Source organism: Plectrocnemia conspersa, unplaced genomic scaffold (assembly GCF_051122295.1).
Source record: "Plectrocnemia conspersa isolate PC_06_02 unplaced genomic scaffold, ASM5112229v1 ptg000014l, whole genome shotgun sequence".
NCBI classification, from domain to species: domain Eukaryota; kingdom Metazoa; phylum Arthropoda; class Insecta; order Trichoptera; family Polycentropodidae; genus Plectrocnemia; species Plectrocnemia conspersa.
In genome coordinates, this window is record NW_028277178.1 from 11,838,893 (window position 1) to 11,858,331 (window position 19,439).

General features: G+C 31.0%; 1 protein-coding gene across 3 annotated transcripts in view; it reads right to left on the reverse strand.

Annotated features, from left to right (window-relative positions):
- The window catches only part of Pka-R1 (protein kinase, cAMP-dependent, regulatory subunit type 1), an 83,292-nt gene that overhangs the window by 42,005 nt on the left and 21,848 nt on the right, over positions 1-19,439 (reverse strand). For 2 of the 3 annotated variants that reach the window (XM_088204739.1, XM_088204740.1), the window contains exon 2: positions 16,588-16,681. The exons of the other annotated variant lie outside the window; for it this stretch is intronic. In XM_088204739.1, coding sequence (XP_088060865.1) covers positions 16,588-16,599 — 12 coding nt within the window. In that variant the 5' untranslated portion in view covers positions 16,600-16,681. The remainder of the gene's footprint in view (positions 1-16,587; positions 16,682-19,439) is intronic. 3 annotated transcript variants of the gene reach the window in all.

Sequence of the window (19,439 nt, forward strand, 5' to 3'; positions counted from 1 at the left end):
CTATGCTGTGTTAGACCGCGCAATTATTAATAAAATTTTATCAAGAATAATTTAATATAAAACTAATACTACAACATTTTTTCCAGTTTATTATGGTGAATATTAAAAACAATTAAAATAAATTCTAAGCTATAAAATACGAGAAAAGAAGGGTTCGTTGGAAGCCCGATACCATCGCTCAAGAAAAATCGTCAAATGTATAACTGCGTGGACTCATTTATAATGCTGTAATTGGTTTTCAAATATTTTTTGTCGTGGTGTCCAGTTTATTACCATTTTATTTAAAAAACAAAAAGTTCCAAAATGAAATCGAATAGTCATTTTTATATATATAATACAACTGAGTGAGGAAGGAGAGGAATTATTGCGGTTATATATTGCAGCCTAATATTATTTTTTTAAACGTATATAATATGTAAAAAATATATATAAATAAAAAATACTACCCCCCTCAGAAAATAAAGATGGTTATAGTTATAAGTAATCAATTTTCAACGTTTTAACAAAGAAACGACTTTGTTTGACCATGACAACGCGGTCAACTGAGCAAGCTGCGTTACAAAATTATACCACAACCTACCGCTGTATCGCTCGTGGTATAATATAGAGGTGTGCATAAATACACTTACCGCAAAGCAGTTGATATTATAATTTTGAGAACCTTTAAAGTAGGTGCAGGGTACTAAAATCGTAACGATTAAAAAAATTTGACACTTTATTCATTTTACTAAATTACTAGCCACTTGTAAACCGATTCTAACACGTTTTTCTTGATAGATCACTGCGCAATGTTTACCATTTATAACTAGTCATCACATGTGATCGTTCAAGAATATTTCATGCATTCTCCTGGCACGCAGTGATACACGGATAATCACTCACACCAAGGGATAAGATCTGCCAGAACCCCACGCGCCAAATCAACACAGCGCCTAATTAGTGTATGCGTCTTACACAATAATAACTGAAGTTTTAGTAAGAAACATATTGAAATAAAATATTTATTAACAGTAAACTCGCAGCGGAGACGACTTGCCAATTAGGAAAAGATATTTTAAAATAAAAATATAGAATAAACTCTGGAGAACTCATTAATATTACTTACTTGTTATGCAACTTTTAAAATGTGAGCTTCAACTTCGCTTTAAAAGTATTTTAAATTGTGCATATTTAAAGTAGCTTTCAAGACTTTCTTTGATATTATTATTTTAACTAGTATCGCATCCGTTGTATATAAAATTTAATATATAACTATTTTTTATATAACTATTTGAAAAACTTAACTGAGCTTTTTCCTCTGATGTTTTCAAATATAGTTACACAAGTGGCGATTCATAGTGTCGTTATCGCTCACATAATTTGCAATCATATAAAACTCGCGCCCGTAGATATAAATCTTAAGAAAAAAGCGCAAGCATAAAAGGGATGATTTTCCCCGTGGGAAATAAGAAAACGATCGATGGTGATGGGAACGGCGCCGACGCAATGTAATTTGTAAAGACAAACGACGTTCAGATTTAAAGATCGAAAAACAATATTGACAAAGCTCGATTTGAGCGATTTATGATTAATAATTTGTTCCGAGTGAAAAACTGAATAAATCATTTTTTCCTGTTGTGTGTTTATCTACTAATTTATAAATTTATATTGATGACTAGCATCTGAAGTCAAAACGTATTGAAAAAATATTGTTTACTCACAATCGATTCAAACACATTTTAACGTTAGACATATAACGATTGCAGTGTAGAATACGCAACTCATTGTTAGCCATCAAATTTTCGAAGTTATATATAATATATGTCATGAAATTTTGAATACATGCAAAAATACGCATATATCCAGATCGATAAAATATATACTAAAACTCACTCGTGCGTCTACGAATTAATGTCAACAATAATTTCTATCGTATGAACCAAGCTATAATATATACAAAAGGCTCGTTATCGTGCTTAATCAAAACATGTTAGATGGTAACACCACGCGGAGTAATATACGCGCGTGTATTAAATATCATAATAATAATGAAGGAGTGATAGTGACCTTTCATTAGGGTCTGATATTGAACCGAATTCCATTTTCTCACACTACTCGGCACAGACACGTACCATAATTTCGTGAATTTCATAGAGCCATGATAAAATGGTTTAATCGTATACGCCCAATACAAGAATTCAATACTTTTGGAACCCATGCGTGGGATAATCAAGACGTCTGATCGAGTAGAAAAAAATATTTGACGAATACCACAAAAGCGCAATCATGGCGCTATTCATGCATTTCTATTGACTACATGTATAATAAAAATCATTGATGATATTTAAATAATAGTAAAAAGAGTCCGCGAAACAGAATTTACCAGGCATCAGTCAAAGTTATGTTGTGCTAGCAGAGTACGTTTAAAATATAGTCTGTTTCCGCCCTCCAATCATCGCACTGACCGGAGAGCCGAGAGTAAGAAAGAGCCAAGCACTTCTCTTATCGCAAAAATGGTATAAAAGGCGATCATAGCGTACTTACGACACCTAGTTTTGAAATATACTATCATCAGGATATATTATCTGGAAATTCCAACTCATAACTTGACTTTTCTGCTGCTTCCAAATAGCCAAGCTTCAACACATCGAAGCTTTGTAATTCTAAAACGATACTACGAGGCTTTTGCGTTCGTGAATTTCTACGCATACGACGCGAATAGTTTATATTGCGCCCAATAGGCAGCACGCACGACCTTAGAGCTTAAAAATAGACGAAGGGAAATTAATAACATGAAAAAATTAAGACACGTGTACACGTTTATCGAACAAACAAAACAGATATGTATATACGAAGCGCCACACGGTCCATTAATAAAAACACGTCGCTCGTTATACAATCGGCAGCGACACAATCCGGTCACGCAGACTTTCCGAACGAATTAGTTAATTAATCGCAACGCCTCTCTATAACAAAACAAAGAAGATTTATAACTGATCGTAAATATGAACCACCCTCTTACCAGATTTGATCTTAATACATCGGCAATAATCTAGGTTTACGATACGATAAGACCAAACAGTGGTAAAATAACAATCCGTATATATTATACATATAGTAGAAGTAATAGTTGGCGCACGCACTCAGATGCTTGTTATTATAATACTAAGATTATTTTAAAAACGAGCTTAGTATTTTATTGTCGACCTGTGATAGTTTAAAACTGCAAGTGACAAGAACTTGGTACAGCTCGCTGGATCAATGCCTCAATATTACCAAATATTGAAGCATTGATAGCGACGCCGCGATACATATTTATATTATATGAATATATATATAATATAATATATACCCAGTAAAAATATATTTTCAATGGCAGAAATATAATTTCACTAACTACGCCAGTGAAAATATAACAAAAAATTGATACAGCGACTCAAATCGTTGACGAGCCGTATATTCACTTGCATTACTTTTCTAAATTCACTTTTTTCTAAAATGTTTACTCAATGACTGCATGAAATCATCGAGAGAGATTGTTACAATTCCGCGTCAAGCATAATCGATTCCAACCGAACAATCCCGCTCCTGTCAACTGCACGTGTCGTTAAAAATGAAAATAAATATCGCGTGAAACCGAAACCTAAGATGGAGGGAGCGTAGGATTGAGAAAATACCGTAGAAAATTTACTTTAAGACTGACAATATAAATATAACATTCATGTCGTGACTTTGATCGAATACAAAAAAGTTAGAGCTTAATTCAAAAAGCTTGACGAGATTTAGAACGTGGTTCAATATTAAACTAGTTGTGGTTTTGAATAGTAAATATCTGGTCTTCCATTAAAATAAGTCTAGTTTAAGACGAGTCTTTGAGATTATCGTAAAACAAACTTATGACAAATTCATTAGAATGTATTTTTTTGAAGTACAATAGATACATTAATTTAAGTGAATAAAAATAGGTATTCGTGCTTCAAAAAAAATTATTTCAACTAAAAAATATATAATAATCTACCTGTATAATATATAATAAATTGATACGAGATGCAAATGTCACATTCAAGGAGAGATCTGTAGCTGTGCCAAAAAATAAAAATCAATCTAAAAGCATAATCATAACTTAAGTACCGTAAGTGTATTATATTTACAACTATTATGCTATTGTAAACAAGATTGACAATCACGCGTCTGCAGACACATAATTATTTTTGATAAATACGACCCCCAATAGGTTTCACTACTGAAAGGAGTGATGATATTCCACTCTCTTAAATAATAATATAAAAATATTTAACGTAAATAATAAAATTCAACTCAATAAGAAAATAATGTATTAATTAAAACTAGGCTAAATAAAAATATATGTAATATACAGCCTTGGCCGTAATAATGGGGCACCCCTTAAAATGGTGTGTAACTCTTTACAAGTGCATAGTCTGACCGAAATATTTTAGCAGGTTTTTTAACTATAATTCTGAGAACTATACAAAGGAATTTGTTGTTTTTAATTGCTCACTTGAGTTTTAAAAAATTATTGCAGGTTAAATTGTCCAGTCTTGCTTAAATGACTTATGTTCATTTGCGTAATTTCGGCTTTTTTTTATTTAATAATTTATTTTGAATATTATATAAACATTTAAAATATACCAAAAAACGCGAATTAGGTGAAAATAAAAACGCAAATATAACTTTATAGCATATTATTGACTGAATGTATCAGAAATTAGTAAACACATTAATCATATTCGTACAAATTTAATTTTTAACGAAAAAATAACGCTCTGAAAATTCTCGAAAAATAAGTAAACTTTTCAGGATGCCTAAAATACCTAATCAAGAGAGCTCTTGATTAGGTAATATGTTTTATTTACAAAAAAAGATAATAGGTTGCCAAAAATTTGTATATTTATTTTTCTTCATACATTTGGATGTTTTACTAATTAATTTCCTTTTTATTTAATACAAATGTTGAGGTAAATTTCAACAGACGGTCGAAATATTGATCGCCTTAATATATGCGATTGATTAAGAATTAAGAGAAAAATAGATTACTGAACATCAAGAAGTTTAAATATATACTCATTTCTACAATGATTTTAATTATTTTTATTTTTTAGCAGTTTATATAATAATAATGCTTTATCATAAATAACATTTTTATTTTATTTTCTAGGTAAAAAAATAATAATAAGAGGTTGTATTTGAGATTTATTTATGTTCATTACGAAATCAAGTCTTATCACAAATTGCAGTATTTTAAAAATAAAAGGCTCGTCAGTCAGGTTTATGAAAATTCGAAGAATGAAAGCATTTTCACCTTAAACAGCCACAGTCAGTTGAAATTGTTTGGAGATATTTAAGAACATTTTGTGACGCACATCCTAGTTCCAGTGCATAATCTAGGAGGATCAATGCTATTTAGTAGCAAGATTGGAGTTCCAACTTTTAAAACAAATCGTTTGGCGACATTTCGGACAATTACAAAACATTTAGAAACCCGTTGGGGAATTTTTATTGTCTGTTTGCAATCTATCACCGTGTCAACAGATTTACTATTAAGCACTGCTTGTTATTTTTGTTTGGTTTCAACAACAAGTCCCACATATTATTTCGTACGCGGACAAAACGAAATATCAGAAATGACAAAACTCTGTTCCCCAAATAAAATTACAAACAAAATTTGACTGGATATTATAACATCTGCAAAGATGATAACTCCATTTTATAAGATATTCTGACATTATTTTTTGTGGAAAAAGTTTTTGAAAATAAAAGTATCTTTGTACTTTTAATATTGTTTGTGAGTATTATGTATATTGATTGAATGCGGTTTTCCCAAATTATTCTAATTTAGTATCTCAACCAACTCGACGAAAAAGGCAATAAAAAACAATTACATTGTAACGAATTATGAAACAATACACGTACATTATCAACGTACCAAAATTTAGGTCAAGTCATGTATTTTGAGTAAACACCGAGCTAATTCAACTCAAGTCGGTCGGAACTCGCTAAATTATCCCATCAATCCTGCTCTCGCATGCTTCCATCGAGCTTACCAAAATTGCAAAAACACAAACACGCGCATTTATACGGATCGTATTTATTTATCAGATAGAATGTTTTGCACGCCCGCGAGACAGTGATTAAGGTACGGAAGAACAAGCACCGCACATTATCGCTCATCTGGGATTAAGCCCGCTGCGACGGAGAGCCATCGATTAGCTCAAAGTGGCAGATTCGAAAGTTTATTTAGCCTTTACGACATCAGACGTCGACAGCCTCGGCAGTGGGGGGTTTGAAAGCCTCAAAACCCATCTGAAAGATGAGGTCGGTGAATTTAATAAGGCGCCGAGAAGACGAGACGCCTCGGTCTTGTAAAAAACCTCAGAAATTCAGAAATTTCCATAGCTTGGCAATACCACAAATTGCAAAGATGCACGTCTAGAGTTGTTTGTCGAGTTATTCGCGATTTAAAAATAAAGTTTTAGGGAAAGTCTCGCGTGTGAGTTTATACTATACGTTATATAGTATTTGTAAATGTGTAGTGAATCAGAAAACGCAGAAGCACTCTAGAACTTTTCGAGTCCATCCCAAATATATTTCACCCGACCGATCTTTCCGGCATGTGTCTACTAGCATTACTAACTTACTCGTTTTGCTTTCGCGGAATCGGATTAATGTAAACTTTTCAGTTGGTCGAAGGAAACACAAAACCGAAACATATCGACATATAAAATAGAGTTACATTTATAGCACATGAATATATAAATAAATATCTTTGAGTAAAACTCTATACTAGGAAACACTATCATTCCTCAAATGGGAAACATTTCGGTTACCGGTTCATAATCAACAGTTCTAAACGATACACGTTAAACGCCTACTCATTTCTCTAACATCAATGTTCATGACGCCATTTTCATAATCAGAAACACTATGAATTTCAGCAGCAGTTTCTTCTTTCAAACAAAAGGAACAGATCAAATTAGCGGGATTAGGTTTTGAGATATCATACAACAAGCAGAAAATTTCTGGGCGCAGGACGCAGGCCTTAGCGGAAACGGCAGTGTTGCCAAGCAAGTAAAAAAATCATTTTAATATTTACAGGCCATGTATATATCCTTCCTAAACATCGAAAAATAAATAATGATACCAGACCGCATCAAACGCTCTTTCAATTTCTAAGAAGAGTCTGTTGCATAGAAAATTCAATTTTAAAATTGTTTTGATACTCGCATTATTTTAATTTTAAGCTCGTATACGTCTTATTTTTAGATTATCACATACATTTACTTGTTTCAAGTCACGCCACTTTCCCCTTCAATTAGAGAGAACGATCTCCATTCAAGCAAATCGAAACTCCGGAGATGCGTTTCTTAGTGAATAGCTACCGTCATAAGCGAAAGGGAAAATGGGAGAAGAACGACACGCAATTTTTTCTGAAGCTTTTTAATTATTCTACAGAAAATTTCCAGTTTTTCTATCGATCCCACGACGGTATCATGCATATTATTTGGTCTATCTCGCGAACAGGCCGGTTATGAAACCGACCAGAATTATATGCGTTCTTATTTCTGGATACGCAACCAGGAACACCAGTCAGTAGTTTGTCATGTCGCTAATGTTGGACTTGGGCCACAAGCGTCATCGTCACCGACAGTTCCAGTTCTTCAAATCCAATTTCGCGTGATGGCCCTTAACGACTACACCGCGGTGGAATGTTTATTCGAACGGCTCGAGATTAATTCGTGACCTGGCACACCTCGGTGCTAATACGTTATGTTTTAGCTAAAATATAATGTGAGGTAAAAAATTGCAAAGTGAAGCTCATTTCCGTACTGAGGTAAGTCAGATATGAAATAAAATGCAACTGATAAAAATAACTTTTATATCTGTCGATAATATTAATAAATTATTAGATTCGTATGGATAACATTAAAAAAAGGGAAATAAAACGTACATATATTATAGATGAGCTTTAAATTAGTTAACTACACTTTTAGATGTACAATAATTGATAAATAATGCCATTTGCTATGAAAATCTCAGATCTTCCGAATACATAGTGATTTTTTCCATTTTGCAACACTGTAAAATGTCTAAAAAATAACTTCGCCATTAAATTTGCAAACTTGTCATATGACAAAATGTACGTCAATAAAGATTAAAATTTTGAATATGGTAAAACTACAGAACGATTCATATAAATTATTTAAAGTAAACTAAGTAGTTTTATGTATATCTGACAATTCACACTGCAACTAACTATGTATGTGCATATATAGATATATTTAGTGTTTCTTCTCTAGATAAAATGCTATAATATTCTCAAAAATTTTTGAGAAATATAGTGCAATTTATTTTCTCGAGAAATAAAAATGAAGACACTAAACCAGAGAAAAACTAGCTGCTAAAGCTTTTCAGTATTTTTTTAATCCGCTAATTTTTTTGTGACTTCAATTGCCAACTTCGAGGGTAGGAAAGAACCAAAGAATAATATTCCATGAAATTCTATAAATGACTACCGAGAATAACTAACTAATGTTCATCCAATTTTGAAAAAAATAAGCACAATAATTACCAAAAGTTCTTTATATTTTCAATTTACACTAATCTTTTAACAGCATTTAACGAGGGGGCGGTTACTCTAATCCTTGCCTGTCAGTAAGTTGACCAGACGTCCTCCTTTGAGGATGTCGAGACAACTCGGGAATTCCCGACTTTTGTACCTTCTCGTGTCCCGGGACTTTTGGATAAGAAAGTTTTCTAAAATAAGCACTAGAAATCTGTCTTATATAATCACTAGAAATGTATGCAGCGCTAAAATCAAAAATTTAAGAAACATTAATTAAGCTGTTCATTGGATTAATACATTTTTTACAAAAGCCCGACTATATTGTAAATAAATACTAATTTCAAAAAATATATTTTAATATTTTTTTATAACGAAATTTATAGAACGACTTTTTCTTATTTGGATGGTTCGGAATCGGATATTGCAATAATTAATAAAAGTAATACTTTCATTAATAGGACGTTGATAAACAAAAAATAATTTAACAAACAACTAATAATTCGTCATAATATTTATCCGGTAAAAAAATTAATATAGTCGACGAAATAAAGATTTTGGAACCAACCGGAGAATGGTCGCAAAATCAAAATATTTTACATATTTGTTCACAATTAAGCCAACATCAACGGAAAGCAAGCGAGTATTCTAAACGGCAGGAATATTCACTACGAATATTAATAATAGATTATCTAATTCATCCCTAAGTAACTAGGAATACATAATTAATGGCTATTTTGTATAGTATTTAATTGAAATTACGTTTTCGTAATTGTATAAATAATAAATAAATATAACCAAAAAATATTATTTTAATTATTTATATCCAGTATTATATGTTTTTAGATATATATGTACATAGAAATATGATTTGGTGATCATAGCTCACACGAACATTGGTCATAGAAAAATTCGTCACGCGGATTATTGCTCACATGGAATATCCCTTACACGGTTTAAGAACATGTAAGTTTTAAAGAAAATCATTTTAATATTAAAAGTATACAAAGTGAATAAAAATTAATTGAATTAAGATATTAGTAAATATGCATACATTATTTTTTAAATAATTTCATCCGGTTTTACAAGAAAAATCTCCGGATAAATAATAATGTGGCAAATGCGTACTTTTGATTTAAAAATCTAAAGCATATTGATAATTTTAATTATGAAAACATTATGAAAGCTGCTGACTTTTTCAATTAAATATATCAATGAAAGGTGATAGATATACATATAATTATATAATAGCTGTTTGTTTTAAAAAAATTATTGCAATGTATTTAATTATTATATAGGAAATATGTTTTCTTAACTCCCGCCATTAATAAATAAATCACAACCACTCTGAAAAGTGTTTCAGCGCAATCCTTATATTTCTTACGCGCTGTTTTATATGCAATGCTTAAATACGTAAGTAAATAAATAATTTTCTCAAATTTATAAATAAGCAACAGAGCAAATTTTTTAAAATATCGTAAAGAAAAAAAATGTAAGGATATATTAAATTATTTTAAAATAAAATAGATAATTAATCTACAAAAAACATATCAATAGACAAATAAAATCCAAAATATTTAAATAATAATATATATAACCATCGTATTTATCGTTATTGTAATTATTAATTAATTTAATCATGCATATTGAGATTTAAGAAGATATTCAATATTAATAACTTAATTGAAATCATGTTTTCAGAGTAATTTAATTTTAAAATTAACAGAACACAAATTGAAAAAAAATTGATAATAAAAATTTTATTTTTAATTTTATTATTTTTTCATTAATATACACATATTTTATATAATTTTATATGTACTTAAAATTTGCAAAATTCGTCAGCTCGCAATGAATGTCTTAATCATTTGTACGCAATGAACGTGTATTGAAATTAAATAACTTTTCTTAAACCGTGTGAGTAATGTTCCGTGTGAACAATATTCGTATGAGCAATCGCCTTGTGAGTGATCGATTTGTGACCAATATTCGTGTGGGCAAAAATCCGCGTGACAAATTTTCTTGTGACCAGTTGCCATGTGAGCAATAGTCGATACTTTAGAATCACTAGTTGTTACCGATAAAACAAATAATAAGAAAGTAATTTTGATGGTTACGACCGATGAACGAATAGTGTTCAAGAGGGTAGTAAAATGATTACTGAAAGATTAGACTATCGAAAATTTGATGGCTAAAAAAGAGAGTTATAATCGATAATCTCGTTTCAAAATCAAATGAATCGATGTAAATGATAATTAAGTTAAAAACTAAATAAAGGGGTGTTCTAGAGGTATCAAAAAGGCAATTTTGAAATAAAATGCTTCGTAATTTTCGTATTGTTCGTCTCTAGCTTATAATACAGAATATTAATTCACATTTTAAATCGAATATTAATTTAAAAAATCTAATACGCAAAATGTTAATAATTTAATGCCAAATAAAATTAACTGTAACTGTGTCCTTCAATAGTAAAGTACAAATGTTTCGATAATTATTACTGGAAATGCCTTCGGATCATAACCAAGAAAAACGTCCAACAGAGCAGAAAAACAAAATAAATTTTCCGCTCGCTAAACTCGGCCTTTGAAATATACTGTCAATTAAAAGATTTCGACCTTTTCTGACAATCTGGCGCTTCGTTTCGCTCTAATACTGAAAAAAACCTAAGGGACTTTTCGACCCTCGCCGCTTCCCGCGAGACTAATTTTGGTAACTGTAAATATTTACAAGCGTAGCGTGCAAATGTTTGATCCCGCGCACATGCAGAGGAACATTTAAATCTAAATTTTCGGAGTAAATTAAATTTATTGCATTAAATTATACACGTTAAATATTTATTTGAAACACGCGGCATATACATTTCTAACACAAATCTCATTACACACCCATAGTGGTAGATACGTTCGCGTTACGTGGCACAACTAATATACAATCCGTCGAGGATTTGCCGCCCTCGACATAATTGAAGAGGAAAGGCGAGAACCTTTTCTTCTTTTTAGTCGCCGCAAATTCTGTCCGAGAGATATTGCTTTCACACGTGCTTAGTTACAAATTATATAACGCACGTAACAAAACAGAAAATAAAAATATACGTAATTTTCGTCAAAATCGCTCAAGATTCCCTCGACGCAATCTTTATAAATAGTCACTATAAATATAAAAAGATACATTCACTGTTAGATAATATTCTTATCGCATAACCAACATGTCAAATTTTAAATGCGTAACTAAGTTAAATATAATAGCCATGGGCATGTAACGTTCATTAAGCGTTTAAATGATAAGTATCACGGGATTAAAAAACACAGTTAAAATTACGTAATTTTAATTACGTACATATATCATAGAAAAACACACCTTCGCGTGATTTAACTAAAGTTCAATGGGTCATAGCTAAAATAAAACCCAGCTCATTACACTCAAAAGTGTATATGTATTACATACCTGTGACCTTATCAAAATCACGGACATATCACGTTACTTATTGAAATGTTCACTAATTTATCTTAAGTTATCTTTTTGGCGATATAAATAGTATTCAATGCTATTAAACAATGTGCGTTTAAGTTAATAATTGATGTAATAACAAACATATAAGAGAAATAAGGCAATAAAATTCTCGCGTAGGTGTAGCAATACAAAGGTCAAACGGAGTTCTTAATTTATTAAAGAAAATGTTTTCAATATGAGTATGAAATTGTGGTGGCAAATTTACAGAATGACTATAAAACGGTTTGAGATAAACAATTAACGACATAAAAGGCTTGGAATGAACTGTTTTATGTAGATTTTTATAGAAATATTGTCTATTTCAGCGTGTCGCAATTTCCACTTCGAAAGCTATACTTTTTTTTGATCTTTAATTACATCAGGATCTTCGTTGGCCTCTAAAGTTTTACGATCAGATTTACCTGATTTTTCTTGATTAAACTAAAGACAACAGCGAAGATCCTGGTATCCTTAAAAAAATTACTCATTTTTAATGATGACAATAGTTTGAATGATATATAACCTAAATATGCACATTCATCTATCAGCACAACCAGTCCAAATACGGACTGTAATGGAACAGCTGTGCATTTCCATCTCGGAATCCAGTCGAATGAAAGTTGCCAGACGACAAGATCGAACTATCCAAATGCATACCCACTTGTCTACTAGTATGTGTGTGTATGTGATAGATTGCAAACACTATTGAGACTAACTAGCTAGAGAGTTACATAGTTGAATTTTATCCGTTGACACAATCAACGCATCTTGAACCCTATTAAGGGCACGCAAGATGACGAGACTTTTCGTGAAAGTTGACACTATCTAAACATGCATCTAAATTCATCAACAGAGAGACGCTCGTCTGATCTCTCGGATCGAGGTCGAATTAATGGACTTACCAAGGTCCGGAAGGCGGCGAGGCGATGTACAGTTCCGTAATAAATTGCCAATTGAAGAGGGCTAATAAAAGCGCGTCTCGAAAAACCCAAGCCGCGAGCGCGAGAAAATCATAAAATTTCCATAGGCGCTGCTACGCGCGTAGTAAAACTCGCTAATACCTATATAAAATGTCTCTATGCCGCACATCGAATGGTTTATGGCGAAGCTACGGGGCGGAAAGACGATCGTCGTTAAGCTTGTGCGACATTGCGGAACATTGTCGATAATTCGGCACTCTGTGACATATTGAGTTTAGAACGGGGAAAAATCTGGGGCGATTTTTCCCCATGGAGAGAAAGTTGATTGAAATGTGTCAATAAGAAGCATATGGAGACAAATCGACGTCAATCTGTTTCCCTTAGGCCCTAAAAGCGCACATTCAGAAAAATTAGATAAATTAAAATCTAAATATACATTCAAGTAAAAGCGTTCATGCCCTGAAAAGATCAAAAGAATATGAACAGAGCGAAATCTGATGCTCAAAATGCAAATTAGGGATACGTACATATTTGAATGTGGAATTTTTTCGTACTAATTTATGGTCAAAACATAATATTTACATAGTAATAATTGAAAAGTATTATAATTTATGTACGTACAAAGACGTAATAATATAACAATATTGTCAGCAGAACATTTATACGTTAAAAAATACATTAACCGATGATGATGTTCAAACAAATCGCCTGTTACAGATGACAAGTGACTAACTTAAAATCTCGAATTAAAATATATACTTGCTTTGAACTGAAAACCTTTAAACTATAATGGTATTCTAGGTGCGATTAATCCCAAAAGGATTACTCTATTTTGCAGAAGCATATTAACAAACCGGATGCACTTCCAATTGATTTCCCATCAGGTTATCATGTATCGATTGCATTAAATACAGAGTAACATATAATTAGACAACCCTGCATTTGATTTTGAAATATTATTAGCATCGTTGGAAAATAAACGGATACATATGTATAATAATTATCAACATAACTGAAATTTTACTACTACATTAATAGTTACTGTCATAAACTTAATGTATTAAAATATTGTATTAAAGAGCAATAATATAAATATATTATAAGCTATCATATGTATATATTTATAAAAATAAATATTATATATGCATATAACACCGAGTTGGCATGTGAATCGAATAACGATTGCTTACAAATGTATAAAAATCTACTCTTGTACTATGATATATACCCTTCTAGGTTTGTATTTATAAATTAAGTATCCCTTTCTACCATTACACCACAAATGACACATACATTGTACAATTTTGCATTTTATGTCATAACATGTAATTTGAAATTTTCCACCCGTCGTTTATTTTTCAAGTGTCCCTCTCCGTATCGATTACGAACAAATCCCATCATCAATGGGGTCACTAAGCTTGTATATATTTGCATATTATTTAAAAATAAAACACACAAACCTCATAAACCAGCACAATGAGAAATAATCCTCACCTTTTTGAAAAATAATTTTCGTTTACAATGACATTTCTTTGCTTGATTTTTTCTATTTATTTCATCCTAAAAAAAATAAAAATACTTTTTTACAAATAAGCATAAAATAATATATAACTTTTAACTTTTATACAAAGCTTACAATAAAATATTTGTCTACTGAGTGTTTATTTAGTTTATGTTGCTGTATATTTTATGTTTTCAATTTAATAATAATACTTTAAATTATTCTTATATGTAAATAAAGCATATGCATATAGTATACAGTAAATACGTTTGAATTCCATTATAGAACTACCGGTAAATATTTTTCTTATTACCGGTATTTTAGTATATTTAAGAATCGCATTTTTCTACTATTTATTGTGACGATGATTGCAGCGGAAAAGATCGGGGGTGTTTTTAACATAGAAATACGTGGATTTATCTCTGACATACTTCTAACACATTAGAGTCAAATGACCAGTGAAAGAATTATGACGGAAACAAAACTGCTGATCCGAATATTCCGGATAGCAAAAATTGCTGAAAGCAAAAATTCCGGGCATTATTTTTTTATTGCAAATCTGACTACCATGATTTTATAGGTTACACAATGCGTCATTATAGCCACTGTAGAAATAAGAATAAACAGTTTTAAAATGATAATAATAAAAAGCAGTTGTGTTGAACACTATCCCTCATAAATTTTCCAGCTTCTCATAGCTATCACCGAAAACGTCATTGGGTTTAGCAAACTCGTTGAGAAGCTGGATGGCTCGTGCAAGCGCTGACGTCCTGGCCGCAACGGTAAGAATAAGGAAAGCGATTGCGACTCTTTAGGGCAGTCTAAAGCTCGCAGCCGAAAGTCACCGAGTATTGACGGGTTGTCGACACTGGCCCTTGGCAACTTTAAAAAATGCTTCATTGAGTAGACACTACGCCGATAATTCAATGAATTGTATCCCAACGCTCCTAGCAAAATGGCACTATGATACAAATACGACCCGAACTCTTTCTTGTCGAAATATTTCAGAAATATAATTGCTCACATATTGATAGCTGCTCGAAAAAAGCTAACAAGACTGTTGCTTAACTTTCGAACAACAACATTTTGAACGTCGGTATAGACTACGTCAACCTGGATTTTGTCACCGTCTCCGAAAGGCACAAGAGGTTAATGACTATGAAACGACGCTGACGAAACCCGTGTTGTTGGTCAACTGGCACTTACCGACAGTGATTGTATATGTATATCTGTGAAAACTTGTATCAAACAACTTAGCGGTCTGAAGTTTTCGATACACGATTTATCACCCTTTTTGTAGAAAGGGATGACTTTCGTACATCTCTCAAATCGGGAAACGATGAAATTTTAAGAGGCAAATTGAAAATTGATCGAAGGGGAACAAAGAGAGATTTATAAAACATTTTTAGGTTTTTTATGCTGTGTTACTTGATAAATGCTTGTAGAATTCGAACAATGATGATGATTGTGTCACACACGAAATTGTCAAGCTAATAAATATGGAGAGCTAGTTGATACAAGTCAAAATGAAACTGCATAAGTTATTAGTACACAGAAGTCGCCAATTGTATCAAATTATAAACAAAAAAGTAATAAAAAGTCAAGCTACTAATAACCTACCAGACGATTTGGCAAAGGCATGGTAAAGCATCTTGTAATACCTTCGAAATTACCGGTAATAATTTAAAATTTTAGTCCGTTATCAGTAATGCAATTTTACGGTAACTTTGCATGTCATGCTTAAACTAATTAGAGTAAAGAGATGTCCTGCTATAATCATTTACTTTTGAATGTAATTTGAATAAAAGAATATATGAGTCGTATCATATGACAGAACCTAGCCCAGCTGGTCGTGGCTCTGCCGGGGGTTTATTTAGATAACTATGGGTTCGTTCTAATGACACAAACATACAACCATCGAAGCATATAAATAAATTAACAAATGGCCAAAGCCTTGCTACGAATTCTCCCTATACTTATTTCGCATCGTATCAGCAAAGTATTAATACGAATTCAATATATGGATTTGCGTATTTCTTCAATACGTACATACTGCGGAGAAACATATACTTAATAATACTCAATTACTCTATGAATTATTAAATTACGAACACACTCACCTTTGTCGCCATTGTATATAGTTTATCTTCCACGTAAATTTGTATTTATAAAACGGTCTGACGTCCGTCCACTAAATGTTTTCATATATCGCCGCTAACGTTCGAAAATAAACCACAAATTATTATTAAAATATACAAATATTAATAATGATTATTTATATGTAGCGCGTAGTTTATTTATATTCATAAATATGCATCAAAATCCAAACCACGCCAGTGAGTCAACAAATAAGGGACGACATTCGTGATTTAAAGGGTCCGGATTCCGAAATTCATATACTGTACAATAAACCCATGGTTTTGTTTATAATTAAATGAAGTCGTAAATTATCAAATGTCGCATATTGATGATATAATTGAACATAATAAGAATTATTACCTACCTATAAAAATCCAATTTTTTCCTATTATTTTTTAATATAAACAAAACAATATAAATAACTTACGTTTTGTTTTGAATCAAAAATAGTATTAATATGTTATAATCATAAAACGTAATTTAATTTCTATTTTGTAAATTACAGTCAGAGTAGAATATTTTTTTTAATAGCATTATGAACTTTTATATTTTTAATCAAGTAACGTCGAATAGGTCTAAAAATAAACGTGATTTAACCTTTGCAATTTAAAACCCCTATTATAGAAATTTACGATACTAATCTATTAATTCTTTATATTATTATAAATTTACCAGAATTTTGCTGAGCACAAGTTTTTTGTTATTAATATATATATTAGTGTATTACCAGTGAAAAAATATTTTCACTGACATTTTAGTGAAATCGTATTAAAATTTATTTTCACTGGCGAAAACATAATCTGTCATACGTTCGGATCATTTTGGCTTTTACATGTGTCTTGTGTAGCCCTATAACTATTTCTAAAAACGAAATTTGAAAGTGTAGTTCACGACTGTCAAATGAGAGTTTAGAGCAGCATATAATTTCATTACTGCCTATCAGTTAAATTATATTTTCGCTAGTAAATATATATGTATGTGTCTACTGGTGAAAAGGTATTCGGATATGATTTCACTGAAACAATTAGTGACATTATCTTTATACTACAGAAATTATAACTTCACTGAAAAATAAACATTCATTGTAACAGTTGCGAAACGACTATTTTTATGCTATTACCTAAACCTAACATTAACGAATTAACCAAACTCAACATGACCTAATGACAGTTCTAAAACAAATGATATAGGTAAGGTCTGGATTTGAACAGTAAGTATACGTTTCTTGGTACTTGTTAATTATATCGGTGCCACGCTCAGAAACCAATGCTTATAAACATTTTTTGCCTTAATGTCTGCGTAAGAGGCCAATTTTTGCTACATAAATTCGTTTTAAAGCCGTGCGCGTGTTTATTCCCCAAACATTGGTTAAAAATCGGGATTAACCATTTATCAGTGTCATCTATAACACTGAATAAAGATTTGTAACTAATGTTTGAGGAATAAACATGCGCACGGCAATAAAAACTATGTTTGTATTTATGTAGCAAAATATTGTAGGCCACTTTGACAGACGTTAGAGCCAAAAGTGGCGCCGATATAATTTTACCAAGTACTCGTTCCGCAACTGTCAAATTTAGTTTCATAGACATTTCAGAGCAGCGTGTAATTTCACTAACCCCTATTAAATTATATTTTACAGACATAATTTCAGAGAAACAATTAGTGAAATTATATTTATACACATGAAAAATACACATTCACTGAAATATACATTGTTACTATATATGTATATATATATAGCACTTGCTGAAAGTCAAATGTGACATAATTCTCTTATCTGATCTCTTAACTGTTATATGTATCGTAAACTGTTAAAACGTTTACAAAATAAATTCCTGAGCTATATTAATTGAAAACCTGCATTAATCAGCTGTAATTCAAATAAAAAAGTTAAATTTGGTAAGATATGTTTTTTAAATACATGTTGAAAAGTTACCACTAAATTTATTTTATATTGATAATATTCATTCCAATAATCGTATGAATTCCAGTTAGGAAAGAAATTCAATGTATGTATGTTAATAATTGGTTTTTTTTTTAATAGGTTTAGTCTTAATTTGTTTTAATTTTATTTTTATATCAACTAGATTGTAACATGTATTAATATAATTGTATATTTTTATTGTTGTAAAATTTTAATAAAATGGCGCTAAATAAATAAATAAATTGAATGATATAATTATACAAAACGCCCGTTTTTCGCTATTTTTATATGATACTATTTAAGATAATTCAGTAAAACCATTTTCTATATTTTATTTTTAGATTTAGTGTTATTATCAAGTACAGAAATATTTTTTCCCTGTTTTTGTCGTTGCTTGTTACCTTAAGGGTAAATTGAGTAATTCCAATTTTGGATAAAAAAAATACGTAATAATGCTACTCTACTCCCACCAATATATACACAATGTCTCACATCTCCGAAATGACAGGTAATCATGAAAAAATTGACAATTTCATTGTCACTGAAAGCAAAATGTCTAAAAATAACATTTGTTCACGGAGCGGTTAAAAATATAGTGATATGGATGAACTAATAAACATTTTACATAGAGATTTCCCATAAAGTTGACAATCATGGATTTAGATAATATATATGTATATAGATATAAGATATTACGGTATAGTAAAATTGTATCGAATTAAAAATACCCCACAAAATTTTAAGCTTAAAGTACTCACGACCTTTCCCTATATTTTAATACACATATCTATAGCTCATGGAATGGAACTGACCTGATTTTTTTACCCTGAAATAATGCATGTATATTGAATGCTATAAATTCATAAACATGAATGCGAGTCACTAAATGTATACTATCAGAAATAT